Below are 26201 nucleotides of genomic sequence, written 5' to 3' on the forward strand. Positions count from 1 at the left end.
TTTCTCTTTCTTGGAAATCTAGTGCTCCATCAAACTTAGGAAAAATACTAAAAATGAAAAGCTGCCAATAAATCAAAAACCCTCCATCAGTGTGGGGAAATTTAAAGAGTGAGCATGGGAGAGAGAATTCAGCAGTTAGGTTATATATTTATCACTGAAGAACAGAAGTCTACAGATGTACATATTGAAGACATTACTCGATTTCTGTAGTACTCCAGGATGGAATTTATCAAGCTGCTGACTGACAAAGCTCTTCTTAAGATATGTTCTCTTTCTCTTTCCACACTGTGCTAGCATGTCTTTTTGACTCAACTTCATATGTTGATTCAGTTAACTTATGTTTCCAGGATATAGAAGGTTTGATCTATTCTTGGGGAGGGAGACTGCTATCTTAGACAATTCTTCTTATCTGCTTCCCTCCTCTCTTAATGCAATATGAGCTAAAGAGTCAGACTTCTACAAATATTTTTTTAAAACTTGGACTACATCTGCAGATTGAAGCTCTTTTTCCCCCTTATTTTCTGTAGCATAAGCCAAAAAGAAAACAAAAATTTACTAGAGTAAATGTTTTATATTTCTTAGTAAGTAGAGTTTAGTCCCAGAGCAGCTTTAACTGGAGAAAAAAGTGTGTGAAACTTCCTCATTTAAAAGTAGTGGACTGCAAAAATCTTCCTCAATGGCAAATGAACAAGTAAACGTCTTTAAGGAAAATTTTCAGCATTGGGAATTATTTCTAAAATAGGCTTGTGGATGCATCAGGCTGGAGTGAATGACAGAATATCTTACTTGTTCTTGATTGGCAACACTAGAGAAAGACCTTACCAGCTTGTTGGTATCCTGAACAGGGAATACATCAACTATGGGAGAGCAGTTGTCTTATACAGTCAAGTTGAAGAATTCTTGTTCCTGTTTCTAGTCATTCTCTTATCATTTGGCCTAATTCTTGCTCTCATTTCATTTATGTGATGTCATAAAAGATACTCATTTGTTTCAAGTTCCATTCTTTCATTTATCTGTTTAGGCTGCTTCTCTTCTCTTCTCTTCTCTTCTCTTCTCTTCTCTTCTCTTCTCTTCTCTTCTCTTCTCTTCTCTTCTCTCTCTTCTCTTCTCTTCTCTTCTCTTCTCTTCTCTTTCTCTCTCTTCTCTTCTCTTCTCTTCTCTTCTCTTCTCTTCTCTTCTCTTCTCTTCTCTTTTTTTTTTCTCTTCCAGTCATTGAACGTAAGAAGTATTTGATCCTGTCACTTTTTGTCAATAGATGTAAATTCTGATTGAGCACAATAGAGTATTCGAGTATTTCAGCACACTAATGAGAGTAAAAGATGATTTGGGGAAACATGTCACTTTATGTGGTTTAGCAAATAACCACTTTACCACTTAGCTCAGCAGTCTCTTTTTCCATCAGAAATCTACAAGTGGTGTTGGTTTTTTTGTCTTCAAACAAATGACATGGAGTACCTACTCAGGCTTTACAGTGGTCAATACTGAGAGACAGAGATGTTGAGACAAAGTAGAGTTGATAGATCAGTGAGATTTTAATGCTTGAAACTTTTTTTTATTCCTGGGCTGTACCACTAGCCATTTGTCAACGAAGAGAGTCTACCAGATCTTTTTATAGCTGAGTTACTGTTTTACATGTTCCTTGAAAATGAATAGTGCTTCAACAAGTTCAGTGGAAATGGTTAGCTGAAGTTTGATTGAGTTGCACTTTCATTGTGAAAGTGTTTTCTAGGTCTGTATGACCTAAGATAAGCATTTTTCTAACAAGACAAAACAGATACTAGGTAAAATAAATACCAGCTTAACGGTTCTTCTGTGAAATGAATAGATATTGTCTGATTAATTCGGGGCAATTTGAGAGGAAGCTTCACCAACATAAGTCCAGATTTCCCTTTTGGTAAGGTGTCCTCTGGTTGTAAACAAGAAAGTAGGACTTGAGCTCAAAACTGGCATAAAGCAGCTGAAAAACAATATCCTGCCCATCCTCTGCAGCCAGTGAGGCTCTTTGGAGTTGCCATAGGGGAAGTACATTTTTTGTCTTGATATGGAGCCTGTATCTATACTGCTGTGCTAATGGTTTCTGTGGTGCTACCTGAACAGTCTTCCTCAGTAGCCCTTCTCTTTATCTGAAGGTGTCAGCTGCAGTGAGTTGGAGAAAAACAGAAGAATCTGTCTGCCTGCAAAAAAGAAAAACAAAATCACCTCTCTTTCTGAACATAAAGGCAGAAAAATGGATAAACACATTCATATAGCTCCATAAATCAGTCAGCACAGAACACAGAAAAGCTGGCTGTTGAAGGAGGAGAAATGGAATGCTACAGGGATTTGTCTTGGAGATGTTAAAAAGAAAAAAGGCAGAAATACTAGAGATATCCAAGCGTGATGGAGCAGTGGATTCCCATGAAAGAGAAATTAAATGTCTTGGCCTCTCTTTCAGTTTTAATGTAAATTATGCCTCTTTTCTGTACAAATGCCATGAGGTAGCAGAAAAGGGCCAATCCTGCAAGTATGAGAGGAGCAATTTTGGGGAACTTATGTGGGAATGCACAGTCCCCATCTCTGTGATATGCAGAGAATTTGGAAACACAGTGAGCTTGAAAAAAAGGTAGAAAATTCACTGATACTTGACACTCTCTAGCTACGCACTGTACTTTGGTCCCGTGGAAGTAGTTTCTGCTAAAAACATAAAAAGAGGATAAAGATGTAAGATTTTCTTGAAGATATTGGGGATAAAGCATTTGTAATTTAATTAGCTGTTATTGCTTAGTGTTTAAATGTTTTATGTAGTGTTTATCTTATAAAACATGATGCAAATTAAAATTTTTAATTAATTGCAGTGCATTATGTTTATTCATCTGTAAATGCTCTAGCAGCATTTCCAGATTAAAATAGAGATGTATTAATCTAACCTTCTTTTCCCAGGCTAGTAGCATCTTCTGTGGAATATTCCTGTTGACATCTCTGCTTAATGGCATAATGTCCTTTATCAACTCCATGGATTTTTATTGTCCAAAGCAAACTGGAAAAATGCTTTCAGAGATTTCGCTTATGTGTTTGAGTCACCAGTTATTCTGTTTTTGTCTGTATTGTAGGTCTGGCCTAATTTTCTTTCCCCCTTTTTCTCTCAATTTTAGCTGGAAGAAAAATAGCAGTCAGGAAAAGCAGACTCATAACAGAAAGGAAGGCATAATTGAGAGCATTAGAATTCATTTATGAAATTATCAGATGAGAAAGTGGAAAGGATGGCATAACAGTACATATAACTTAGCTAGAAAGGAAAATAATCTTATTTCTTCTCTCTGCACCATGTGTGAGTTAAATGCTAATGCTGTCATGTTTAAATCCTGCCAATATAAATGCTGCTTTTCATCTTTGCAGAGAGACTGGCAACAGCATGCAAAGCGGTATCAGTGCCCATCCTTTTAACAAAAGAGCACTATGTTGGCAGCCTTACTTCTTGTTCCTGTCATGTTAGTCCTAGCCAACAGCTTTCAAAAATCAGTGCTACAACGTGGTAGTTTCTTGCAGGTGTAAAAGCTGGTCTTGTTGTGATTTCTTTAGTAAGACAGCTTAAACTGGTGATGAAGACCAATTGGATAGTGTACTGTAAAAACTGTGATAAGGGAGGATGAAAACTATAAAACTTGTCCTTAATAGGAAGTGAGGGAGGTAATGCACTGTTCCTGCAAGGAAAAACACAAAACAACCTGATGGCAGCTGCTAGTGTAGTTAAAATGACTTGCTACTTACTAACAGTATGTTGGTTTCTGTTCAGAACTAGCCTAAAGGGAAGTACCACCTGTGGCATAAGGAATGAAGTTTTTTGTACCACATAAGCAGTTCTTCAGAAGTTTCTCACTCAAGTATACATCTGTCATAGAACCTGTCTGGATAAGTTCTTGCCCTGCCTAAAATCTACAAGTATTTTCCATTCTGGACAGTGTGAAACCAGTTTTCAAATATGAATGTAAATGTGAGGCTTCTGTGAGGCTTTCCTTCATTTGAAATAATAAACAACGTTTTGTGATATGCTGATACTTGGATGGTTTAGCTGCAAGAATTAATGTGAAAATGTTAAATGTTAAATTTTATGTCTGTTGTATAACAACTATCTAGAATATTACATAATTCCTTTTGGTTTTAAAGCTGAGATGGAGATGGTTCATAGTTTTGGAACCTCAATTCACAGTCATTCTGTGATTGTGGTGCAAGTGGTGATAACTTTTTGACATTGTGATTCTGCTACTGAAAGGAGCTGCAGGCTAGTTTCATATCTTTCTCCATAAAAAAGTTCAAGTAGCTTTGGTTTTGCACCACTGGGTACAGTTAGAATGGAATTTAAAAGTGAATATTTTTTTTTTACTACGGATATATTTATTTTATCCAGAAACAAAAAAGCATTAATTTGTTATTAACAGCAAATAGCAAAATATCCCCCAAATACAAAATGCTTCTGCTCTAGCAAAAAATTTTATCAAAGCCATTCCTACATAGGTGGAAGTAAGTGTGAAAAGGGGTTTGCAACTTTAGCTAGGTAATAAAAAAGCCCAAATTGTAATAAAGAGATGCTCATGCTGAATAAGAAGATTCAGATACTTTATTTTTCACAAAAAGTGTCTATGGCAGAAGTATGGAGAACTCCTATATCAAGCAGTCAGCCAGTGTTGGCATTTACTATGTGTTTAAGGATGCCAAAAGCCAGGAACCCTGCCTACTTGATAGGACAAGGGGAGATTTAGATTAGATACAAGGAAATTTTTTACTCTGAGAATGGTGAGGCACTGAAACGGGCTGCTCAGTGAAGCTGTGGATGCCGCATCCCTGGAGGTGTTCAAGGCCAGGTTGGATGGGGCCCTGGCAGCCTGATCTTGGTTGGCAACCCTACCTGTGGCAGGAGAGTTAGAACTAGATGATCTGCGAGTTCTCTTCCAACTCAAATCATTCTATAATGTTTGTCCCATAACCTAAGGTCTGCAAGCCTGCATCCTGCTGTGAGGTTGAATATAGACTGTGGTACAGGACCCTCAGGTTATTGTCGAGTCCTCTACCTTTATCATTGTTTAACTGTGTTGAATTATGCCAGCTGGGATTCAGAACCTCACAACTGAGCTGCATTGAAAGAAGCACCTGTCCTTCCTGATGAAGCTTTTTTTTTTTTTTTTTCCCTATAAAAATAACACAAATTTATTTGGCTGGTCTTTTTCTTCCCAGCCCAAGAAAATCATTTTTAAGCTCTTCTGCAAATGACTAGCTGCTCAAATAATGTCTTCCATTTTTAATAGTGCCTTTTTAAAAGGTAGGTGATGCATGCTCCACTGAGCCAACTCCTACCTGCACTTTGGCTTTGAAGCCTCCTTGCTTGTTCTCCTGTCTAGTCAAATCTTCTCTGAGACCTAAATTGGAAGTTGGGCAGCTACTGTGTTCTTTCTTTCATACCTGAACAAGTCAAATTTTCCACCTGGCATGAGGTACAGCATAAAATCAGTATTTCTTGTGTATCTTAAAGAAAGAAAAATGTTATGTTGAAGTAAAAGGTGTTTAAGTAGATCTGGCATGTGAGATTGCTTTTCTCCATGTTGCCATTTTTACAACTCAATCAGTTGTCAGTTTTAATTTTGCCTGTGAAGAGTCATCACTTAGGACCTGAAGTGACCTTTGATTATTATACAATACACTGCAGTATGCAAGACACACTGATACTTGCAAAAAATAAAAATAAAAAAAAATTAGCCTTGTAGCAAATTCTATTTTATTTCATAAAGAAAAATAGTACAGCAAATGCTGAGGAATGGGCTGTATTTGATTGTGCCTGTCTTCTGCATGTAGTAAACTTGTAGTCATGCTTGATACAGCTTTTATTAGCTCTTATTAGATTTCGATTTTGTTCATTCAAAGCTAAAACAGCATAGGTATGTATAAAAAAAAATGCTTTCCCAATGAAAATATTTCTCCTATTTTTTTTTCCAGTTTTTTTTTGTTACAAAAATCCTTTTTTTGACCATAATTAGAGTGAAATCCTGTTTATACTCTGCTCATGGAAAATATTTTCTTAAATAATGTGAAGCTCATTTTCTTTTCCCCCTCCCTCTAGATATGACCCAGACATTTTGTTAGGCTATGAAGTCCAGATGCATTCCTGGGGTTATCTCTTACAGAGGGCTGCTGCATTAAATGTTGATTTATGCCAGATGATTTCTCGTGTGCCAGGTAAGTTACTATATAGGGCTTCAGTTGAGTTACACCAGAAAAAAAAAGTTGAAATCTATAAATAAAGAATGCAGAGTAATTTTTCAAAAAGGCCTCTTTTATGTTGTTGCTGTTGTGGTATAGGTATAATTACAAAAAAATAAATACCAACAAGATAGCAGTTTTCAATATCTGCTGAATCTTGAAATGTCTTGTGTATTCCACTTCTGGGTATGTTCCATATGCATGACTCTGAACTCTTTTTGAATAGTTGTGTGTTTTCTTGCTGGGATCTCATTTTGCATATTCTACCGCATCCCGAAGTAGAAAGCCTGAAGTACAAAGGTGATGAAACTTTTCAGCTCGTCACTGAAAACCAGTCTCTTTTTTTTCTGTTTATTGTATACTTTTTGGTGTTAGTTCTAATTGTAATTCCATAACACAAACAAATTACAGAAAGTTTTGGATTCCTAGCGGTGTTCCTGCTACTGCTCTTCTCTATGGCTTCAGTCATACCTATATTCCTGCTAGCTGCCATAACTATTACATGCAGCTTGAGTACAATGACATGAAAGATGCTCCTGGTTTGTAATAAAACCCTTGCTTTTAATGGCCATTCATGTACTATGAGAAAACATTACTGTCCTACCTGCTGATGTCTTCTTCCAGCATTCAGAAAAAGATCAGTTTGCATTGTTTTCTTTCTTGAGAACCTGAGTAAAGTTATCTAGGAGAATGTTATCTTTTTGTCTACACTTAGCCAAGTAATGTGAACTGTCATTCTGAAGATTACAATTAGTGAATAGCTGAAAAAATAAATTGACCTGAGAAGAGTCAGTAGCTTTATGAAGTGAAAATTTTCTAAAAAAAATTGTTGTAGCATTTTGTGGTTGTCAAAAAAGATGTGGATTTTGATAATCAAAAACAACGGCAAAAGTTGCTTTTGACGGGGTTCTTGTTGAAGATCTGTACTAAATAGCCATGAAATAAGAAGTGCTTGCCTCTGATTGTCTCATTAAAAACTTTCACTCACTTCTTTCTTGAAGTTTGAGCATTTATGTGCTCCTTTTATACTTTAAAAATCTTTATATACTCTTGATAACTGTGACTTGTTTAGAAAATGTCTGAGTTATAGAGACCACTCAAGGACAAGAAAATATAGGAATAAATTTACATCTCCAGTTGAAAGTTGTTTGCAGCTGGACTTTTAAGTGCTTAGTTTATGCGTAAATTGGTCATCCAAGGTCATGAATTTCCCACTTCAGCATAAAGATCTCAAATTTGTTCTGCGGGAATAACAGCTAATTGCACAAACCTTGTTATTGAATTTCTTTGATGGCTCCAGTTGAGGTGATGCAGTGGTTGCAATAATAGTACTTTTGGATATAGCTTTAAGATGTTTTGAAGGATGTTCAGAAAACCTTTTGGCCCCTTACGCTTCAAGATTAGCAGTATCTTTTGTAAGATTAATGATAAGTGTTGCACTCAAAGGTTTTTTAAATTTCCAAAGATCACAAGGGCTTCCTGCACTACTGTAGAAATGGTGACTTATCTGTCTCTTCAGATCAGGGCAGTTTGGTAACTTCAATTCAGTAACTAATATATCTCCTGTTCTCAGACAGGATCACAGCTCTTGTCTTGCAGGACAACTGTGCCTGCACTTCAGTTGTTGCAGAATCAACAGTTACATCAGCAAAGCTCTCTTTAGTACATAGCTTCATAGCAAGCTGTTGTTGAAATTACTAAAAGTGGAATACACATGAAAAGTTCCTCAAAGAAGAAAGGTTACCTCCCTGGGAACTGTCTGGTTCTTGGTGATATCTCTGTGTATTTCAGAATCAAGCTTCCTTCCCTGGAGCTGTAGAGTCCTACATAACTTGAGTTCAGTTACAGTGAAGGAATAAGTCTTAATTGTTGTAGTTGTAGGTCTTAATATCTTTGGACATAGTTGTAGGTCTTAATATCTTTGGACATTAAGAGAACTTCTGAAGCTAGGTTCTTTGAACCTGCATGACATAAGCATGATCTTCAGAGCACTCATATTCATAGTATTCAAGTTCTTGTGCCAGGTGTTAAATTTGTACCCCAGAAGTGGAATACATAACACTTAACACTAGTTCTTATAAATACTTTATTTTAAGGTAAGTGATGTAAGTAATTTATTTTTTTTTCATTGAACTACAGGAGAAAGATAAGGAAATTTTCACGCTGAGCTCCTCCTAAAATGTCATGCCATAAGTGTGGGCTTGCATGCATGACAATAAATGTACAAGAGTTATGTTCTCTGTTGTGGCCTCCTTGTCCATGGTTTTTACCCCTTCTGTGTTCCTGTTGCTTTTCCACCCCCTATGCTTCATATTTCCATCCCTTCTTCACATACTTTCAGAACAGGAAGTGCTCCATCAAGCAGCATGCTGCTCTTTTTTCCTTTTGAAATACAGATGGAAGGTATTTATCCTTCCCTTTCCTGTGATTTCAACTTAAAGAAAACTGGACTTTTCTCTGGTTTGGCTTTATTGGCTGAGTCTGGTGCTGCCTCTGCCATTTAGAAGTGAACTATGCATAAGTCATTAGAACACACAAGATAAGTGAGTACTGTGCCTGAGCTGAGTGGCATTTTTTTTTTCTGTGTGCACTGTGGACTCCTGTTTCCTTCTTTGCATCACAACTCAACAGCAGGGAATAGGGAACAGGATGAGGGGAGACTTCTTTTTATTTCATCTCACACACTTGAAAGGTAGGAAAAATGTCCAGTTCTCCTTCCAAAGAGGTTCAGATAGTTCTGGTGGTGTATTCCCCATGCCAGTTGTAGAGCATTGCAGGTTTTTGTAATTCTGTAATGCACCTTGTATGCAAATTCTCTTGCTTGATGGGGGAGCGGGTCTCTTGTGACCACAGTATCCTCAGTCACCTGTGTTTACTAGCAAGACATGAAGGGAACTTGAGATGCATAGTGAATCTCCTAAGGAAGTCAGAAGAGGAGAACCAGAGTAACGCTGGAGAAAGTAGGCAGTCTTGGAAAAAACGCTGAGGTAATTTCTGCCTCCAATTTAAAATGTAAAAAAAAAGGGGGGGGGGTGGAACGTAAGTTCCTCACTTCTGCTAGATTTCTCAGGAAAGAATACCAAACCTGTAGCCTCAGGTTTACTGAACGAAAGACATTTTCATGGAATGTGTACCAGAGACTGTCTTCTCCTGTGTTATAATATTTCAGTGTATCAAAAAAAAAAAAAAGATGGAAAAAAATTATCTTTCTTATGGGGTAATCACCACTATGTTACAGAAAGTCAGATTGCTACTTCTGCCTCTGCATTTGTTTTTTCATGTTTCTTCTTCTCTCCATTTGTGCTATCCAGAGCTTACGTGTACCTCCTCCCACTGTAATGCTTTTGCTTTCACAGAATAAAAAGTGCTGAGTTTTCTCTCCTATGACTTGGTTCCAATTGTGTGAAAACATTAGAAGTAAAGCCTTGAGTTATAAATTTTTCTGGGCTGAAATCAATTTTCTTGTGTGTGTTATGCACTAATAAACTTGCAGCTAGATTTCATGTAACATCAGTGTTACTTAGCCAAAATATTCACTATGGAGAATATATTGCCGTGGACACCATTTCAATGAAACCAAAAAGTTATCTTCAGAGGAATGGGCAAGAGTGGGAAGACTTGAAGAAATTTTATTTAGCGATCTTGTACAATTAGTATTACTTTTGTAGACCCCCTTGAATGAGCAGAGGGATAATGTTGACTGGACTCTAACTTGTCTCAATATACTTTCTTTTTATGCCATTAGATGATAATAAGGAGAACAGATTTGCAGCTGAGCTGGATGAATATGGGTCGGATACAATGAGTGAAATAAATATTGTTGGGAGAATTATCTTAAATATTTGGAGAATGATGAGAAATGAGGTAATGTTTAAAAGCAGTTTATTGTGTTGAATTTATACATTTCTGAATTATTGTATACTGTTGAAAAATTAATGTAACTTATGTACCTTTCTGTACACCTTTTCAGATCTGTCTCCTACTCTGTGAGAATAGATTTTTTGTATCACTAAAATGTAAAACAGCCAACTTAGCTGTTTTAACAAATCAGCTAGTGCAGCACTTGTACTAAATTAAGTACTTGAACTTATTTTGAGTTCTCAGACTTACTTGTTCTGCTGTTCATAACTTCACATTCAAATTCAGCTGATTCAATCTTAAAAGACTTTGTTCTGATCATACTCAGACCCGGTCTTTGTGATCTCTCTAATTCTCTGTAGTCTCTTCAATTGATGAAGGATATTATTTCATGACTTGTAAATAGTTAGGGACTTCTAAATATAGATGTTTACACTTAGGTAACAAAGAATACTAATAAAAAGGCAATAAATTAGTTGTTAGCATTCTTTAGAAGTACAGATTTCTTTGACTGTGAAAGACTTTGTGCATGTTAACACATCCTCTGCATTTTTGTAGGTGAATCTAATGAATTACACCTTTGAAAATGTGGGCTTTCATGTTCTTCATCAGCGTTTTCCTCTGTTTACTTTCCGAGTCCTGTCTGACTGGTTTGATAACAAGGCGGATGTCTACAGGTAATCATTTTTACGAGATTTTTGTTTGCTCTTTCCAAAGCCAGATTCTCAGCATTGGGTAAATACAAGCTAAAATCAACACAGAAAGAAATAAACAGTTTAGCTGATGTACTAGAACAAACTACATCCAGCAACATGAACTTGTTTACTCCGCTGTTCTGATGTGTTCTATTGTGTAGTTATACCCTCAATATGATGTTTTTGTTTTTCTTTTTAAAATAGCAAAGCAATTTTAAGTTGCAGTTCCAGCATGTCTGAATAGATATATTCTTTTGAAATTCTATAAGATCTTTATTTTGTATATAGGATTCATTAGAAGGATTTCTAATGAACTAGCAGGTTTCTGTTTTACTTTGCAGTGCATGCCATCCAAGCTAGGCTTAAGAATAGTACAGAACAGTGTACAAGATATTCAGGCAGTAGCAGTAGCTGCTTAAAAAATCTGTAAATGACATGTATGACAGTGGGCTTCACTCTTCCTTAGAGTGTTTTGGTGTTGTGTCATGTCAACAATTTGTATTACTGTGAGTACTGATTTGAATGTCTTTCATAACACATGTTTGATATCTTAAGTACTTTTGGACTATGTGGAAACTTAGTTTAGTGTTGAAATTACAAATTTAAATTCAACAAACTCTGAAAGGTTGTTACCACAAAAGTCCACTCAAGGAAGAAAAAAAAAAAGAAACAACAACAAAAACACAAAAAAAAGCATGTAAACAAATGAAGAGAAGCTAAAGTTTCTGGTTTAGTAATTCTTCAGGGTGATAAGAAGGACATAGACAACCCTGAGTAGTGGGCCCAGGTGAACCTCGTGAGGTTCAACAAATCCAAATCCACCTGGATCGAGGTGATCCTTACTACCAGAACAAGCTGGGGGATGAAGGGATTGAGCACAGCCCTTCCAAAAAAGACCTAGGGATACTAGTAGATGGGAAGCTGGACATGAGCCGGCAATGTGCCCTTGCAGCCCAGAAAGCCATCTGTATCTTGGGCTGCATTGAAAGAAGTGTGGCCAGCAGGTCAAGGGAGGTGATCCTGCTCCTCTACTCTGCACTGGTGAGGCCTCACCTGGAGTACTGCATCCAGGTGTGGAGTCCTCAGTACAGGTGAGACATAGACCTGTTGAAGCATATTCAGAGCAGGGCCACAAAAATGATCCATGGAATGGAACACCTCTCCTATGAGGACAGGCTGAGAGAGCTGGGGCTGTTCAGCCTGGAGAGGAGAAGGTTGCGAAGTGATCTGATAGCAGCCTTTCAGTATCTAAAGGGGAGCTACAGAAAAGAAAGGAACAGGCTCTTTAGCAGGGTCTGTGGAACTCTAAAGATTCTATGATTTTATTGACTGGATTGATGGGCCAAGGTAAACTGTGAGTTTCATTAGTGCCAAGTGTCAGGTCCTGCATTTTGGTCACAACAACCCCAGGCAATCCTACAGGTTTGGGGAGGAGTGGCTGGAAAGCTGCCTGACAGAAAGGGACCTTGGTGTACTGATGGTCAGCTGAATATGAGCCAGAAGTGTGGCCAGGTGGCCAAGAAGGCCAGTGGCATCCTGGCTTGTATGAGGAATGGTGTGGTGAGCTGGACTAGGGAAAGTAATGCTGTCCCTGTATTTGGCACTGGTGAGATCTCACCTCGAGTACTGTGTTCAGTTTTGGGCACCTCAGTACAGAAAGGACATTGAGGTGCTGGAGAAGGTCCAAAGAAGGGCAACAAGGCTTGTGAAGGGCTTGGAGAATATGTCCCGTGAGGAACAACTAAAGGAATCGGGGCTGTTTAGTCTGGAGGAGGCTGAGGGTAGACCTTATTGCTCTCTTCCAATATCTGAAAGGTGCTTACAGTGAGAGTGGGGTTGGTCTCTTCTCATTGGTGACGGGTGACAGGATGAGGGGAAATGGCCTCAAGTTGCACCAGAGGAGATTAGGTTGAATATCAGGAAAAACTTCTTTACAGGAAGGGTTGTTAAGCACTGGAATAGACTCCCTGGGGAGGTGGTTGCGTCACCATCCCTGGATGTGTTTAAAAACCGTTTGGATGTGGTGCTCAGGGACATGATTTAGCAGAGGGTTGTTTGAGTTAGGTAATATAGGTGATGGTCAGGTTGTGGTTGGACTTGATGATCTTTAAGGTCTTTTCCAACCTGAGCAATTCTATGATTCTATGATAAGGAAAACAGGGTATAGCATGTTATTGCAGTGTGCCTTAGCAGTAGGTTACTATATCACATTCTGTGCATATCTTTTAGAATGTGTAAGTGTACATGTGCCACATTTTTGAAAGAACTATATGAAAACATCCTGAAGAACATTTTATTTGTTTGTAATAAGCTGTCATCAAAATACATTTTTCTTAGAAAGAGCAGCACTCTCCTAATTATATAACAAGGTGTTCACTTTCACAGATGGAAAATGGTTGATCATTATGTTAGCCGGGTCCATGGGAACCTCCAGTTGTTACGAAAACTGGATTTGATTGACAGAACAAGTGAAATGGCGAGACTTTTTGGCATTCAGTTCTTACATGTTTTAACAAGAGGCTCCCAGGTAAGATTTAGTTTTCCTTACACTTCACAAAAGCAAAGTAGTCGTTACAAAATGTTTATGTACGTTAGTATATGTTTAGAGCCACTGTGCTATTTTTATAAGGTCAGAGGACTGTTCTGTATATTGTGAAAATTAAACATTAAGAAAGGCAATGCAAAAGCAATAATAACGGATTGAATAATTAGCGTCAGATATTAAAAATAGCTACTGAAAATAATTAAGAGTGCCCCAAATGTAATTATTCCCGTGAATCTCCTCTACTGACTTTTGAAACACTAAATTTTTATTGTGGGTTGATATTTTTCACACTTACGTGAGTCTGAAAATGAACACTTTTTAAGATATCAAGTAACATAATAAAGCATATCTTAGAGAGGAGATGATTTTCTTCCACGGCAGGCAAAACAACTCTGTGTGTGTTATAAGTGACATCTCCTGTGCAGGAGATCACTGGGTGAGATATGACAGTAAGACAGGAAACACTCTGGCTTTATGAAGTACATATGTAATGCCAGGTGCATAGTTCTGTTAATTTGGTGCTGACATCAAAAGAAAAGGAAGCAGGACAGATTTACTCTGCTCTTTCCTTTGGACACCAGGAGTCTCCATGGCTTAGAAGGACTTAACTTGCCCAGGTTTCCATTGTCTAGGCTTACTAAGCTGTTTTCACAGCTTCATGTGAGACTTGAACAGCACCTGAAATGCAAGACCTGTTCTCACTGATGTGTTTGCTCTTCTGTTGTCTTTCCTACCATCTTTCTTTCTGCTTTCTGTTTTAATAGACAGCTAGCTGACCAGGATTTGATTACTTTGCCAAATTCTGTCAACAGAAAGACAACTTAGAAGCTAATGTCCTAAACAGCTGATGTCTTAAGCAAGCCAAAAACTAGAGGGCTAAGGCTGCATTTCCTTAATGAATTAAAAAATGGGAGTGAATAAAGCCAGTTTTAAAATGTTGCCACCTGTTTTCCCTGACTGCTTGCCTATGTCATGTTTTTGTTGATGCAGAGCTATACCAGCCCTATTTTATTTTATTTTATTTTATTTTTAACTTTTTGCTGATGGGGAGCTGAAGGTGGGGAGAAAGGAGTATTTGATAGGTATTTGCCAGTTCAGCTCTCTGAATTGGGCATACCATATTACAAAAAAAAGTACTGCTGTTGGAGTAAGGGAAGAGAAATGCAGTTAGGGACAGGGAAGGTGTGACTGGCATACTGCCAATTGCAGTTACGTTTCAACTATCATGATTGTAGCCTGCAAAGACTGTTCTGCCTGTCATTTTCTCAAATGGCTGTGAGTGGGAGTGAGCAACAGAAACATGCAGCATTTTCTATCCTGACTGTTCTTTTCTTTCCTTCTGTGAGCATTTTTTTTTTCCACCACTGAAACTTTCTAGTTCACAAAAATGGCAAGTTGCAACAACTCCCAGCACCTTAGATTTATTTATTTTTTTTCACTCAGAAGAATGATCACTGCACCTTAGGAATATGTTCAGTTTCTCTTTATCTAAAAAAGATGTTAAAATTGAATAGTGCTAGGAAGGTTTTCAGTTAATTTTGTACATGTTTTTAAGTGTCTTTTATTAAGCTTTACAAGACTTTTCTGAAGTTCATTTTTCTCTTGTTAAGCTGCCTTGAATATTCCATAGCTTACTAAACAATTCTAACATGAGATGGTCATAGCATGGATTATTAGTCAGGTAGTTGAAGAAGTTGCTGAAAAATAGAAGACAAAAAAGATTAGCTCTTGCACAGATCGACACCCTGACCATCTCTTCACACATCTGAGCCCATCACTGCATACACAAGTTTACAAAGAAGACAACGACGGCTTATGCTACAGTACAATTGCACTTTGCAGTCTGTTCATAAGGTGATAGGATCTTGTTACAGCTATTGGTTCTGTAATTTCATTTAGAATATCCAAATTAAGGAAACAGTACCAAATCAGTTCAGTACAGTGACTGAAAATACAATACATCAGGCAGAAGGCTTTAGAATAGTGATTTAATTGCTGGCAAAGCAGGGGGGTCTTAGGACTGCGTAGGATTGTTCTTTGATAGCTTAGGATTTCCAGTCTTTTGCCATCTACGTACATAATTTTCAACTGCTTTGGTTTTTTATTGAAAATAGATATAGTGAGTGATTATGTAGTGTTAGTGCTTGTAAAGATTGAATAATATATAAATAATTGGAGCTGTTTTCTCTCTAATGTGGCAGCCTCCACACACACATCGCTTTGCAATATCTAAAAGTCTTTGTTAAATTTATTCTTCCTATACTACTTTGTAGCATCATGAGGGAGAAAGCACAATACCCACTGCAAAGCTTTAAAATCCTAAAGGTGACTTGAGATACGGGTTTACATATTCCTCCCTTGATTCTTTTGCTGCCAAGTATATTCTAGTTATCTTGCACAGTCACAACCTTGGAGACACAACTACTAACTTACAGAATTTGCATGCCATTTCTCTGTTTTCTGGACTGCTTACATAAAATCTCTGTGCAAATTCCTAAAGCAAATGGTAAACAAATCAGCTGCATTTTGTATCTTTTTTATATCAGTTTTGCAAGTCTGGCTAAAATGCAGATTAGCAGATTCATTCACTGATTGTAACATGGTCGTATAATATTGTTGTAGCCTGTTGCATTTTTAATTTTTATCCTGAACTGGATGCTTTTTTTTACATAGATGTAAATCAGAAGTACTTCGTTTTTAATGGGTATGGCTAAATGATGAGGAAACACACAAAAAAGTCCAATTAAATGTGATAGAAAGTGTGCATTAAAAATAAGAGTATTGCTGTTTATTTTCAAAAATAGTTGTGCACTAAACTCAGGAAATCTAAGTACATACTTATATAGTTTTAATATAACCATATTTATTCTATGTTTTTGAAATGATAATGTCTGTATCCAATGTTTTTTACAGTATCGTGTGGAATCTATGATGCTGCGTGTTGCAAAGCCAATGAATTATATCCCTGTGACACCCAGTATCCAGCAGCGAGCTCAAATGAAAGCCCCTCAATGCGTTCCCTTAATAATGGAGCCCGAATCCCGCTTCTACAGCAATGCTGTTCTTGTACTGGACTTCCAGTCATTATATCCTTCCATTGTGATAGCATACAACTACTGCTTTTCAACCTGTCTGGGACCTGTTGAAAACTTGGGAAAGTAAGTTATTTTTGTTTCTTATGAACTTTGGTTCAGCAGAGATGTCAGCGTCTTTTGTAAGATACTGAGAACCCTCACGTGTTGTTGGAAATCATGGATGTATATAAATAGCCCCATTTTCTGTTACAAAATATGAGATGAGAAAGGTTTACCATGTGGGTGTATGTATGTGCATAACAGTAGTAGTAATCTGTGTGTTTGTGCATGTGTGTACATGTATTCCATTACTGTTGTGATGCTAGTTTTTAATATTGCTTCAGAACAAATTGAAACACTGTATAAATCCATTATCTGTTTTCAAAACGGGACTAGTATTCTTCCACAATATGTTCATAAGTTGTTGTTGTCCTCTTTTAACCATTGCAGTTCACTCTTGTCTTAACGATGCAAAATGAAAAGATACAATTAGTTATTCTGTGTAGCCTCTTCTTGATCTTAGCAGTAGTTCTCTTAATTGGGGAAAAAGAAAAATCTTACTGTTCGTTATAATCACCTTTATAAAATAGTATTTGGGAGAAAGGAAGGATGTATGCAATGATTAGTGGGTGTCATCAGCAGAATTTCAAGTTTCAGATTTGAAATTCTGAACTAGTAGGAAGAAAATATATGCAACGTGTTACTTGGTAGGCATGTGTAGTTTCCATACAAAATTGTCTGTGTGATTGTTTGCTCCCACTAACTCAACATTTGGAAATAACTCATTAATGAAGTGATGGGTAAATTACCCGCTGTGGAATTTAGCCATGTATTACTACTTCGTTCCTAGAATGTTTTGTTTGAAGCTAAAAAAAATTCAGATGATGATCTGTTTATACCTGAGACTGTAATTGTCATTCTGTCCTTGCTGGCATTATCGCATTTTAATGTGAGTTGATGTTTTTGCTTTATTGGGCTGTAAATGAATGAATGAATGATGTTCATATTTAATTTTTCTTTTATTAGATATGATGCATTCAAATTTGGCTGCACCTCTCTGAGAGTACCTCCTGATTTGCTTTACCAGATTAGGCATGATATCACAGTGTCACCCAGTGGTGTGGCTTTTGTCAAGGTAATGATGTCAGTGCTGTGTGACAGGCATTTTCACTTCCTGTTGGCTGACTAGCTCAAGATCAAATTGATGTTGTAGTTTAAATTTGGCTGCATTAAGAGCAGATGGAAGAGAGGGGAGGCTCAGTCTCGTTTCCCAGTGTTTGTTGATACTTGTCAGAGTACTGAACTTATGGCAGTTCAGAAAATAAAATGTCATCTTTATGCTTTCATTTACACCAAAGGCTTATTTCATCTATAATTAAACTGTATTTTACTTGTGCAGTTTGGGGATCAAACAGTAATTATCTGCACGTAACACTTCATTCTTCTCCTGGATGAAAACCAGAGTGCTTTCCTAGACAAAGCATCATGGTTTGGGAGATGAAACTCCCTGACTTGATTTATATTGCTCTCATTTTATGCTGCGTGTACTGCTGGCTGATTTATAATGAATTAATAAATATGGCCTGAACCACTTACAAATAGTTAGCCAGTCATCAACATACATTAAACATATGAGTTAATGTAAAACAAAAGTTAGGTAAAGAATGCTTGTAGAATTTTTAGAGGATAATGTTCCTTCACCTTCTGATGCTTTCAGAATTAATAGAGCGAGTTAACTGTTGAAGTACCATTTTAGTTAAAAAGGTTAGCAAAACATTACATTAGCAGAACAACAAAAAGCTGTTAACCCTGCCCTTAAGAGCTCTGCCTGTATTCTACATTACTTGTATTGTTGTATTGTACTTGTTACTTATATACACATGAAGTGCTAAACCATTGGTGCCTAGGGCATCTTGCTCATTAATTTGTCTTCTTATCAGTAATTATCTAAAGATTCTAGGTTTTGCTTCTACTCTTAACTATTTAGGCAGGGCTTTTAAATGTAATTTTCTTCCTTGTTCTCTTTATGTCAGCCTTCAGTAAGAAAGGGCGTGCTGCCGAGAATGCTTGAAGAAATCCTGAAGACAAGGATAATGGTGAAACAGTCAATGAAGGCTTACAAACATGACAAGGCTATAAGTCGAATGCTTGAAGCTCGTCAGTTAGGTCTTAAATATATAGCTAATTTTACATATGGTTATACTGCTGCTAATTTTTCTGGAAGAATGCCATGTATTGAGGTAAGAGTTGCAGATAAAAATGCAGAAAAACTGAAAAATACACTGTTTTTAATGTATAGACAGATAACACAATATTATTATTTGAAATGTATTTAACCCACTCTGGAAGCATTAAAGGCCAGGCTTGGTGGGGCTGTGAGCAACCTGGTCTATGGGAAGTGTCCCTGCCTATAGCATGGGGGTTGGAACTAGATGATCTTAAAGGTCCCTTCCAACCCAAACCATTCTATGATTCTATAATCAGAGAAACATTGTAAGAGCTATTCTTTATTTGTAGTAACTTTGGGATTTGTTATCTTTTTTCTTTTTTTTTTTTTAATAAAAAAGTATTACTTTTTCCCATTAAAAAAAGAATGGATTTGGCATTTCTATAGAAATCTCTCCAAAGTTAACCTGGATTACAATTCTATTGGTGGAAATAAAACAAAACACTATAGCTGTTTTGTACTTGCTATAAAAGGAGGAATCATCAGAACCCAAACACTGACTAAAGCAATTCTAAGCAGTATTTTCTTGTTCTCCTGCCTGAAGAAGTTTAAACCAAATTTTATTTTAATTCTTTTGTAATAATTTGATCACTCTTCTTTTAATTCCTGCTATGATGGTGTGATGTAAGCAAACTTTTTATTTTTAATTTATTATATTATTTTAAGCCATGAAATATAATACAGTGTCTCAATATAGTAGTTTTCATAAACAGATCAAATCAGGTTAGACCATATTCACTAAGAGTTTCAGCATTAGAATAAAGAATTTCAATTTCTCTTTAACATTGCAGCTTGGGGACAGCATTGTCCACAAAGCCAGAGAAACATTGGAGCGTGCTATAAAACTGGTGAATGATACCAAAAAATGGGGTGCTCACGTTGTGTATGGAGATACGGACAGGTAATAAATCATAGTAGTTCTTCATAGATACATTTTTCTGTTGTCTCAACAACAAGGACTTATGGTACTGAAAAAGGTACATAAACCCTTTTTTGGGGTGTTGCTTATTGTCTTGCAAAATAATGCCAAGTAAGGAATATTTATGTTCCTGGAGTTTCTCTTAGGACTCTTAGAAAGTGCTTAGAAAGTTTTCTTTCTTTAGGAAATGTTATGGAACAGGAAGAAGAGAATTTTTTTTTTTCTACTGTTAATTAATATAAGTCTTCTTTGTTGAGTATTTTTGTGCCTGTTCATGATCACATTCTTATTGGAAAATAGATATTGCATGCTGATGCTTAGAGGAAAACACTCTTTTAAGCTTCATGAGTGGATGCAATTCAGAAGCAGCCACCAAAGCATAAAATGATGAGTCTGCCTGAAGTACCTGACATAAATATCTCCCCTTTCTTAGTTATTCATTCATCTAAATGATGGATATGCTCTGGGCATATCCACCACTGCTCCTGGACCTGGATCATTTCTCTGCCCTGAGAAACAAAGTTGATCTGGTTGTTCCTCTTTAATGACTTGTGAATCCAGTGAGCAATTTCAGCCAGATGTGGTGAAAGGCTTGAAATTTCAAAGATAATAGATTTGTTATAGTTACACATACACTGAAAAAAGAATTCTTAGGGGAAGGAAGTTAGATCCTCTTGCTGGCCGTAGTGAAAGAAGCACTTATACCCAGAGATCCCTACTGTTCTCTCCTGAGAACTCAGAAGTTTTGCAGTGCCAGGAGTAGTCACACTTGCAGCCCTCAGCATTCATCATGCCTTTGGCACTCCTAATCTTCCACTGAACACTGAAGTTTCTCAGGTTTTTGACTTTTCAATATGACAGAATTGAACAGAATTAATAACTGTGTGTCTTTGCCTTGCCATCAGGAAACTAGCTCATAAGCTTCAGAAACTGTGTTGAACAGATTTGTTCTTATTTCCTATGTCTGATTTCTTGCAGCATGTTTGTACTCTTGAAAGGAGCCACTAAGGAGCAATCTTTTAAGATTGGTCAAGAAATTGCTGAAGCTGTAACAGCGACAAACCCCAAACCTGTTAAACTGAAGTTTGAAAAGGTAAAAGAAGAATATTTTACTTCAAGTGTGTTGAGTTGAAAGCATTGTGAAGATAAATTTTTCTGGACTTAAACATAATGTAATTATAAATAACAGTTGTGCACTGTACTATTCTTGTGGGTGTATTGCCAGCTCCTTCGTAATGCCTTAGTGACCTTGTCAGATAAACGCTGCAGAGTGAAAGCAAAGAGAGCTACTCCCACTTTCACATCTGGGTGCCTGGTGGCCTGTTGCACTACCAGCACCAGGCAGCTTGAAGTTCCCTTTTCATTAAGTTTTGGAAATGTCTCCCTCAGTTTGATATTACATACATAGAAGGAAACAAACTCAGTTAGAGAAAATGTAAACCAACCCTTAAGGAGATTCCAGTGTATTAACTACTAACCAGATGTTTATTCTTCTGTCAGCTTTCACACACTTCAGGATATGTTTGTGTGATACATATACATATAAAATGAGAATGACAAACATTCATTCAGTAAGCTTTTGGAAAAAGTATTAATGACAGTAAGCTTTTTATAGAAGAGCAAGGGAATGTGATACTAATTTTGGTGGAGGTTTATCCTGGGAAAGTCATTGGTGATTGGTTCAGATGTTCTTGGCATTCTTAATGTACAGACCAGATTCAAGAGGTTCAGTCAGAATTTGTAAGCAAATTGACATTTTTCACTGAAAATACAGCAGAAAAAATATTAGCAAGAGAAGTCAGGATACCTATGGAAGACAGAAACCTTTCCTCACTGACTGATGTACAGAGGCCCTTCCCACTTCTTTGAGGTAATTCTATGTCATTAGTCTGAAGGAATAATTGGCCAGAAAAAATAATGAGGTGTTGAGATACATTTGAATACATGTCTGAGTGCTTTACTTCATGTGTCCTGGGGCTCAAAATACTGAGTCTTCTCCTAGAATGGCTTCCTAAGACAGGAAAATGCTCAATATACACAGACTCAAAGCTGGAGCATCTGGTAAGGAAGTGCATCACATAATCACCTATGTGCAGGGTCCTCTTCAGCCTGCTAAACTCATTGCTCCCTCTTCTCGAGAGAGCCAAGAAGATGTGATAGAGTCCTAGTAATATTGAAAAGCAAATACTCCCCATTCTTTCTTCTAAAATTGGTCAGTGAATACTGAGACAATTGAGAATGAAATCAGAGGCTACAGGGAATAGGTAAAAGAGACCTTAACCCTAAAAGTCCATGTGTAAGGAGACCAGTCTCAGACGTAGGCTTCAGAAAGGTGATGTTTGAGAACAGAAAGTTCAAATGCCATTACTTCAGCAGAGAAAGTTTTCTGAAATAAAGTTCTTGTCTTTTTTAAAAAAAAGAGTACATTTGCATTAAGAATGCTGACTGTTGCAATCCAGAAAAGTGTAAGGATACTAAGATTAAACTGTGTGTCAATTCTCTTTTTAAACATTCCAGGTCTACTTGCCATGTGTCCTACAAACTAAAAAGAGGTATGTGGGTTACATGTATGAAACACTGGACCAGAAGGACCCAGTATTTGATGCAAAAGGCATAGAGACTGTCCGAAGGGACTCTTGTCCTGCTGTTTCCAAGGTATAATACTTAGATATTTCTTCCTGAATAAAATCATAGTATTCTGTTATTTCATTGTACGCTTATCCTTTCTCAGAGTTTCTGGTCTTTGTGAGCTGAGACTTTGTTTTTCTGATAGGAGTCATTTAAAAGAAAAAAAATTGAAGATCATGTGCAGCTCACAAGGTCTTGTAGTTTCCACCTTAACTACTACTATCTTTTGGCCCCTATAAAGCTCATAAAAAAAGTTCACCTCCATGTAAGTTCTTCTGAAGACTGTCATTGATCCAATTCACTTTACAGGGAAGTAACTCCACTCACTCCAAGGTGAGTGAGGCAGACTTTTCTCTAAAGGGTGTTTGCTTAATGTCTCACTAACAAAAATCCAGTTCTGCTAAGAATTCATTTAAAGTAAAATTCCTTGCCTATTTATTTTAAGCTGTGAATTGGGATTTACAAAAGAAAAGACTTTTGTTCTTAATCAAGTCAAAACAAATGTATCCCAGTAAGAAAGGTAAGCACTTAGGAGGATTTACTTCCACTCTTCTTTTTAATCTCAATTTTTTTTGTTCACTGAGGTGATCAGAAAATCTTAGAAAAGCATCTTAAATGGCAGAAAAAAAAAACATTCTCTTTCATACTCTGGGAAACTTCTGTAATCGCCAAAGTGATTCCAGTGCCTGAGCACGGTCATATCATGAAAGATGTGAAATTTCAGAGTAGACTGATTGAAATTGGGATTATATTGCTATCTTTGATATTTTCCAATATCCCAGGAATGTTGTTCTTAATCCTTATATTTATAAATCCCATTTCTGTCAATAATGTGTAATTCTTTCCTGACAAAAAGAACAAGTGTGAGAGCAGAATATGTGAATTGCAGACTCTTATTTGTGTTAACTTGAGAAAAAAAAAACTGTTCAGTAACGTGTTTATGAATGTCTTTGGGTGCAAGAGAGTGCAACCAGTTGTCATATTAACAATCTAGTTCACGACTGATACTTTTCCTAAACAGTATATTAATATTTGCATGTAATTTACTCCATTATTTGGAATTTCCTATTTTGAGTTAAAAAATAACCTTTCTCCTTGGTTTTAAAGATACTTGAGTGTTCTATCAAGCTGCTATTTGAAACACGTGACATAAGTCAGATCAAACAGTACGTGCAGAACCAGTGCATGAAGTTACTGGAAGGAAAAGCCAGCATACAAGACTTCATCTTTGCAAAAGAATACAGAGGTAGCTCTGCTTACAAGCCTGGATCCTGCGTACCAGCCCTGGAAATCACCAGGTAATGAAATGCGAAAGCGCCAATAACAGATTTTTCCCTTGACCTTTGTACTACCTTAGTTACAGGTAGCAGAGAGATGTCTCCATCAAACGTTATTGCAGCAGTTGGCTCTGACTTTCTTCTGGATGTGAAGAGAGATGAGGCATCAGAAAGCCACTGCTTGTTCCTGGAAAAAGCCAGACAAATTCAAGAGTAAGGTCTCTTATCAAGACATCAACATGTAAAATGATGTGTTCACTGCTGTCAGCAGTAGTTCTGTTTTTGTAAAAGGACATGCTGAGCAGAAAGATTATTCACTCATGGATGTTACATATATATTTTAGAGCTTAAAACAACAATACTAATGTCTTACTAATGTCTGATAGTGCTGTGAAATACATTACCAGGCATGATTTTTCACTTTTTATGAAGTACCTTTCTTAGAGTTGGTATTTCATCCAGTTGACATTGCCTATTGCCTGTAATGAATTATGTGAACAGGCAAATTTTCCAGTTTTACCTTGCTAAATATAAAGTATCTTCAAATTAATTTGTGCTTTTTAAGTAAGTAAAATTTGTGTCCTGCAGTTGATGCTTTCTTCCAGTTGAACAGTCCTTTGCTTTCTTGGTGCCTGAGCTTTTCTTAGTGCCATGGCTGCTGCTCTTTGTAAATATATTTCTTTAAGGAAATGCTAGCTTGAAAGCAACCTGCATGCAAATCCAAGTGACCTGAAAGAGGAGATAGCATTAGGGCTCATATTCCAGGTTATAATACTCAGGTCTGATCGTGACGCATGCTAAAAATAAAACAGCTTGGTCCTGAGCTTAGTAATAGATGTCAGCTTCAGACTTCTGCAAAGCTACTCAACGTATCACCAGGTGTAGAGGTTTCCTCATTTCCCTGGTTTGTACCTTGTCCCTGCGTGCACTACAAAATCTGTTTTTAAACAGGAGAATGCTCGCCTACGACCGCCGCTCTGAACCACGGGTTGGGGAGCGGGTGCCCTATGTCATTGTGTACGGCATGCCTGGGCTGCCCCTCATCCAGCTGGTGAGGCGGCCCGCCGAAGTGCTGCAGGACCCCAGCCTGAGGCTGAACGCCACCTACTACATCACCAAACAGATTCTGCCACCGCTGGCCAGGGTCTTCTCACTGATTGGCATAGATGTCTTCAGCTGGTATCATGAACTGCCAAGGGTAAGCGTGAAAACAAATGGGATTGCAAGTGCGGTGCCTCTGTGCAGTGTTTGCTTTTATCGTGGTTTTTCACACAGTGAGGCCTCGATGGGGTAACGTCGAAAGTTGTTTACTTTACAGGGCGGTGGTTTGATGTCCAGTTGTGTAGAGTTGACTCTTAGACCTTGAGTGTGATTTTTTTTTCACTTAGCAAGTCGATTTCTCCTTCCAGTCTTTCTGTTCAGGACTGATGACACTGTCATTTTTTTACCGCTTTCATAGCTCAAAATAATATTTTGCTGTAATAGCTTCTTTTTAGGAATAGCTGTATATTCATCTGCCTGGCTGTACTCACTTTAAGTCTCGCTATAGAGGATATTGGAACTCTTGCTGTTCTAAGATGTTCTGAAGACTTTCTCTTTATGGTAGAGGTGGGAGTGCCCAAGCAGCAGGAACACTTTGTTAAAAACCTGTATCACCAGAATTGTGTAGCCGGTTGTTTCCAAACTTGCAGCCACTGGTGGTGCAGCCAGAGCATCTTGGGCGTGTAACAGGGCAGCACCTGCACGTGACCAATGCAGGAGCAGAGTCCGGGACCTTAGCAGGTGACTGAAGATGACGTGGTTGCTGTTTTTCTCTTTTCTCATGAGCTTCCCAGCGAACCAGGTCACAGCAGGAGTGGGCCCCATTCAGCGCCTCACTTCAGGCCAGCACTGTGCTTATGTGTTCATGTTAATAATTTGCATACTGACCCGCACTCCAGAGGCTGTTACTTCTATTCTCCTTGAAAAAGAAGAATCTCTGTACTGCAGAAAGAAGGCAAGCTGCTCTCTTGGAAGTTACTGCCCTCTTAATTTTTGTTTCATTAAATTTTATTAACAGATTCAGAAAACTGCTTCTACTGCCCGCAGTGAGCTGGAAGGACGGAAAGGCACCATCTCGCAGTATTTCACGACCTTACACTGTCCCGTGTGTGATGAACTGACCCAGTATGGGATCTGTACTAAGTGCAGAAGCCAGCCACAGCATGTGGCAGTGATTCTCAACCAAGAAATCCGAGAGCTGGAGCGCAAGCAAGACCAGCTGGTCAAGGTATGGCTACAGCGCTGTCAGCCAACTGTGGGCAAAGGCTGAAGCTCCAAAGCAGCAGTCACTGAATGCCCTCAGCAGAAATAGGAAGTGCAGTCTTTGTCTTAAATGTGTTACAATTCATTTGCTTTTCCCATTGCTCTTAAAGGCAGCACAGCAACTGCTGTTCTCCTTAGCTTTGCATGAGACTGAAGCCAAAGGGGTGGAGAGAAACAGACCAAAAGATGCTTTTCTTCTTTTTAAGAGTATCTTAAATGGTTTTTAGATTCCTTTTTACAGTGATGGTGATAAAAGTTGTACAAGTATGTTGAAACACGCACCTTTTGTTCTAACATAACTGATGATGTTCCATTAACAAAAAAAAGCTCCAGTCCTAGAAAAAATTATTTATTTGTACGCATAATATGGCTGTGTTCTGGGTTGGGTTTTTTGTTACTGTTGCTCAGAAATTTCTCACGCTGTTTTTTCCCTTGAGTTAGAAGTC

The 26201-nt window shown here is 37.6% G+C and overlaps 1 protein-coding gene across 1 annotated transcript in view; it reads left to right on the forward strand.

Moving 5' to 3' along the window:
• Positions 1-26201, forward strand: part of REV3L (REV3 like, DNA directed polymerase zeta catalytic subunit) — a 114587-nt gene that overhangs the window by 85577 nt on the left and 2809 nt on the right. The window contains exons 19-31 of the mRNA XM_085217468.1: positions 6089-6204; positions 9974-10092; positions 10645-10763; positions 13167-13308; positions 16240-16484; positions 17427-17535; positions 18434-18640; positions 19419-19528; positions 20525-20639; positions 22064-22201; positions 23282-23472; positions 24403-24649; positions 25511-25720. Coding sequence (XP_085073594.1) covers positions 6089-6204; positions 9974-10092; positions 10645-10763; positions 13167-13308; positions 16240-16484; positions 17427-17535; positions 18434-18640; positions 19419-19528; positions 20525-20639; positions 22064-22201; positions 23282-23472; positions 24403-24649; positions 25511-25720 — 2068 coding nt within the window. The remainder of the gene's footprint in view (positions 1-6088; positions 6205-9973; positions 10093-10644; positions 10764-13166; positions 13309-16239; positions 16485-17426; positions 17536-18433; positions 18641-19418; positions 19529-20524; positions 20640-22063; positions 22202-23281; positions 23473-24402; positions 24650-25510; positions 25721-26201) is intronic.

The sequence above is a fragment of the Meleagris gallopavo genome, chromosome 2 (genome assembly GCF_905368555.1).
Source record: "Meleagris gallopavo chromosome 2, MGAL_WU_HG_1.1, whole genome shotgun sequence".
Classification (NCBI taxonomy): domain Eukaryota; kingdom Metazoa; phylum Chordata; class Aves; order Galliformes; family Phasianidae; genus Meleagris; species Meleagris gallopavo.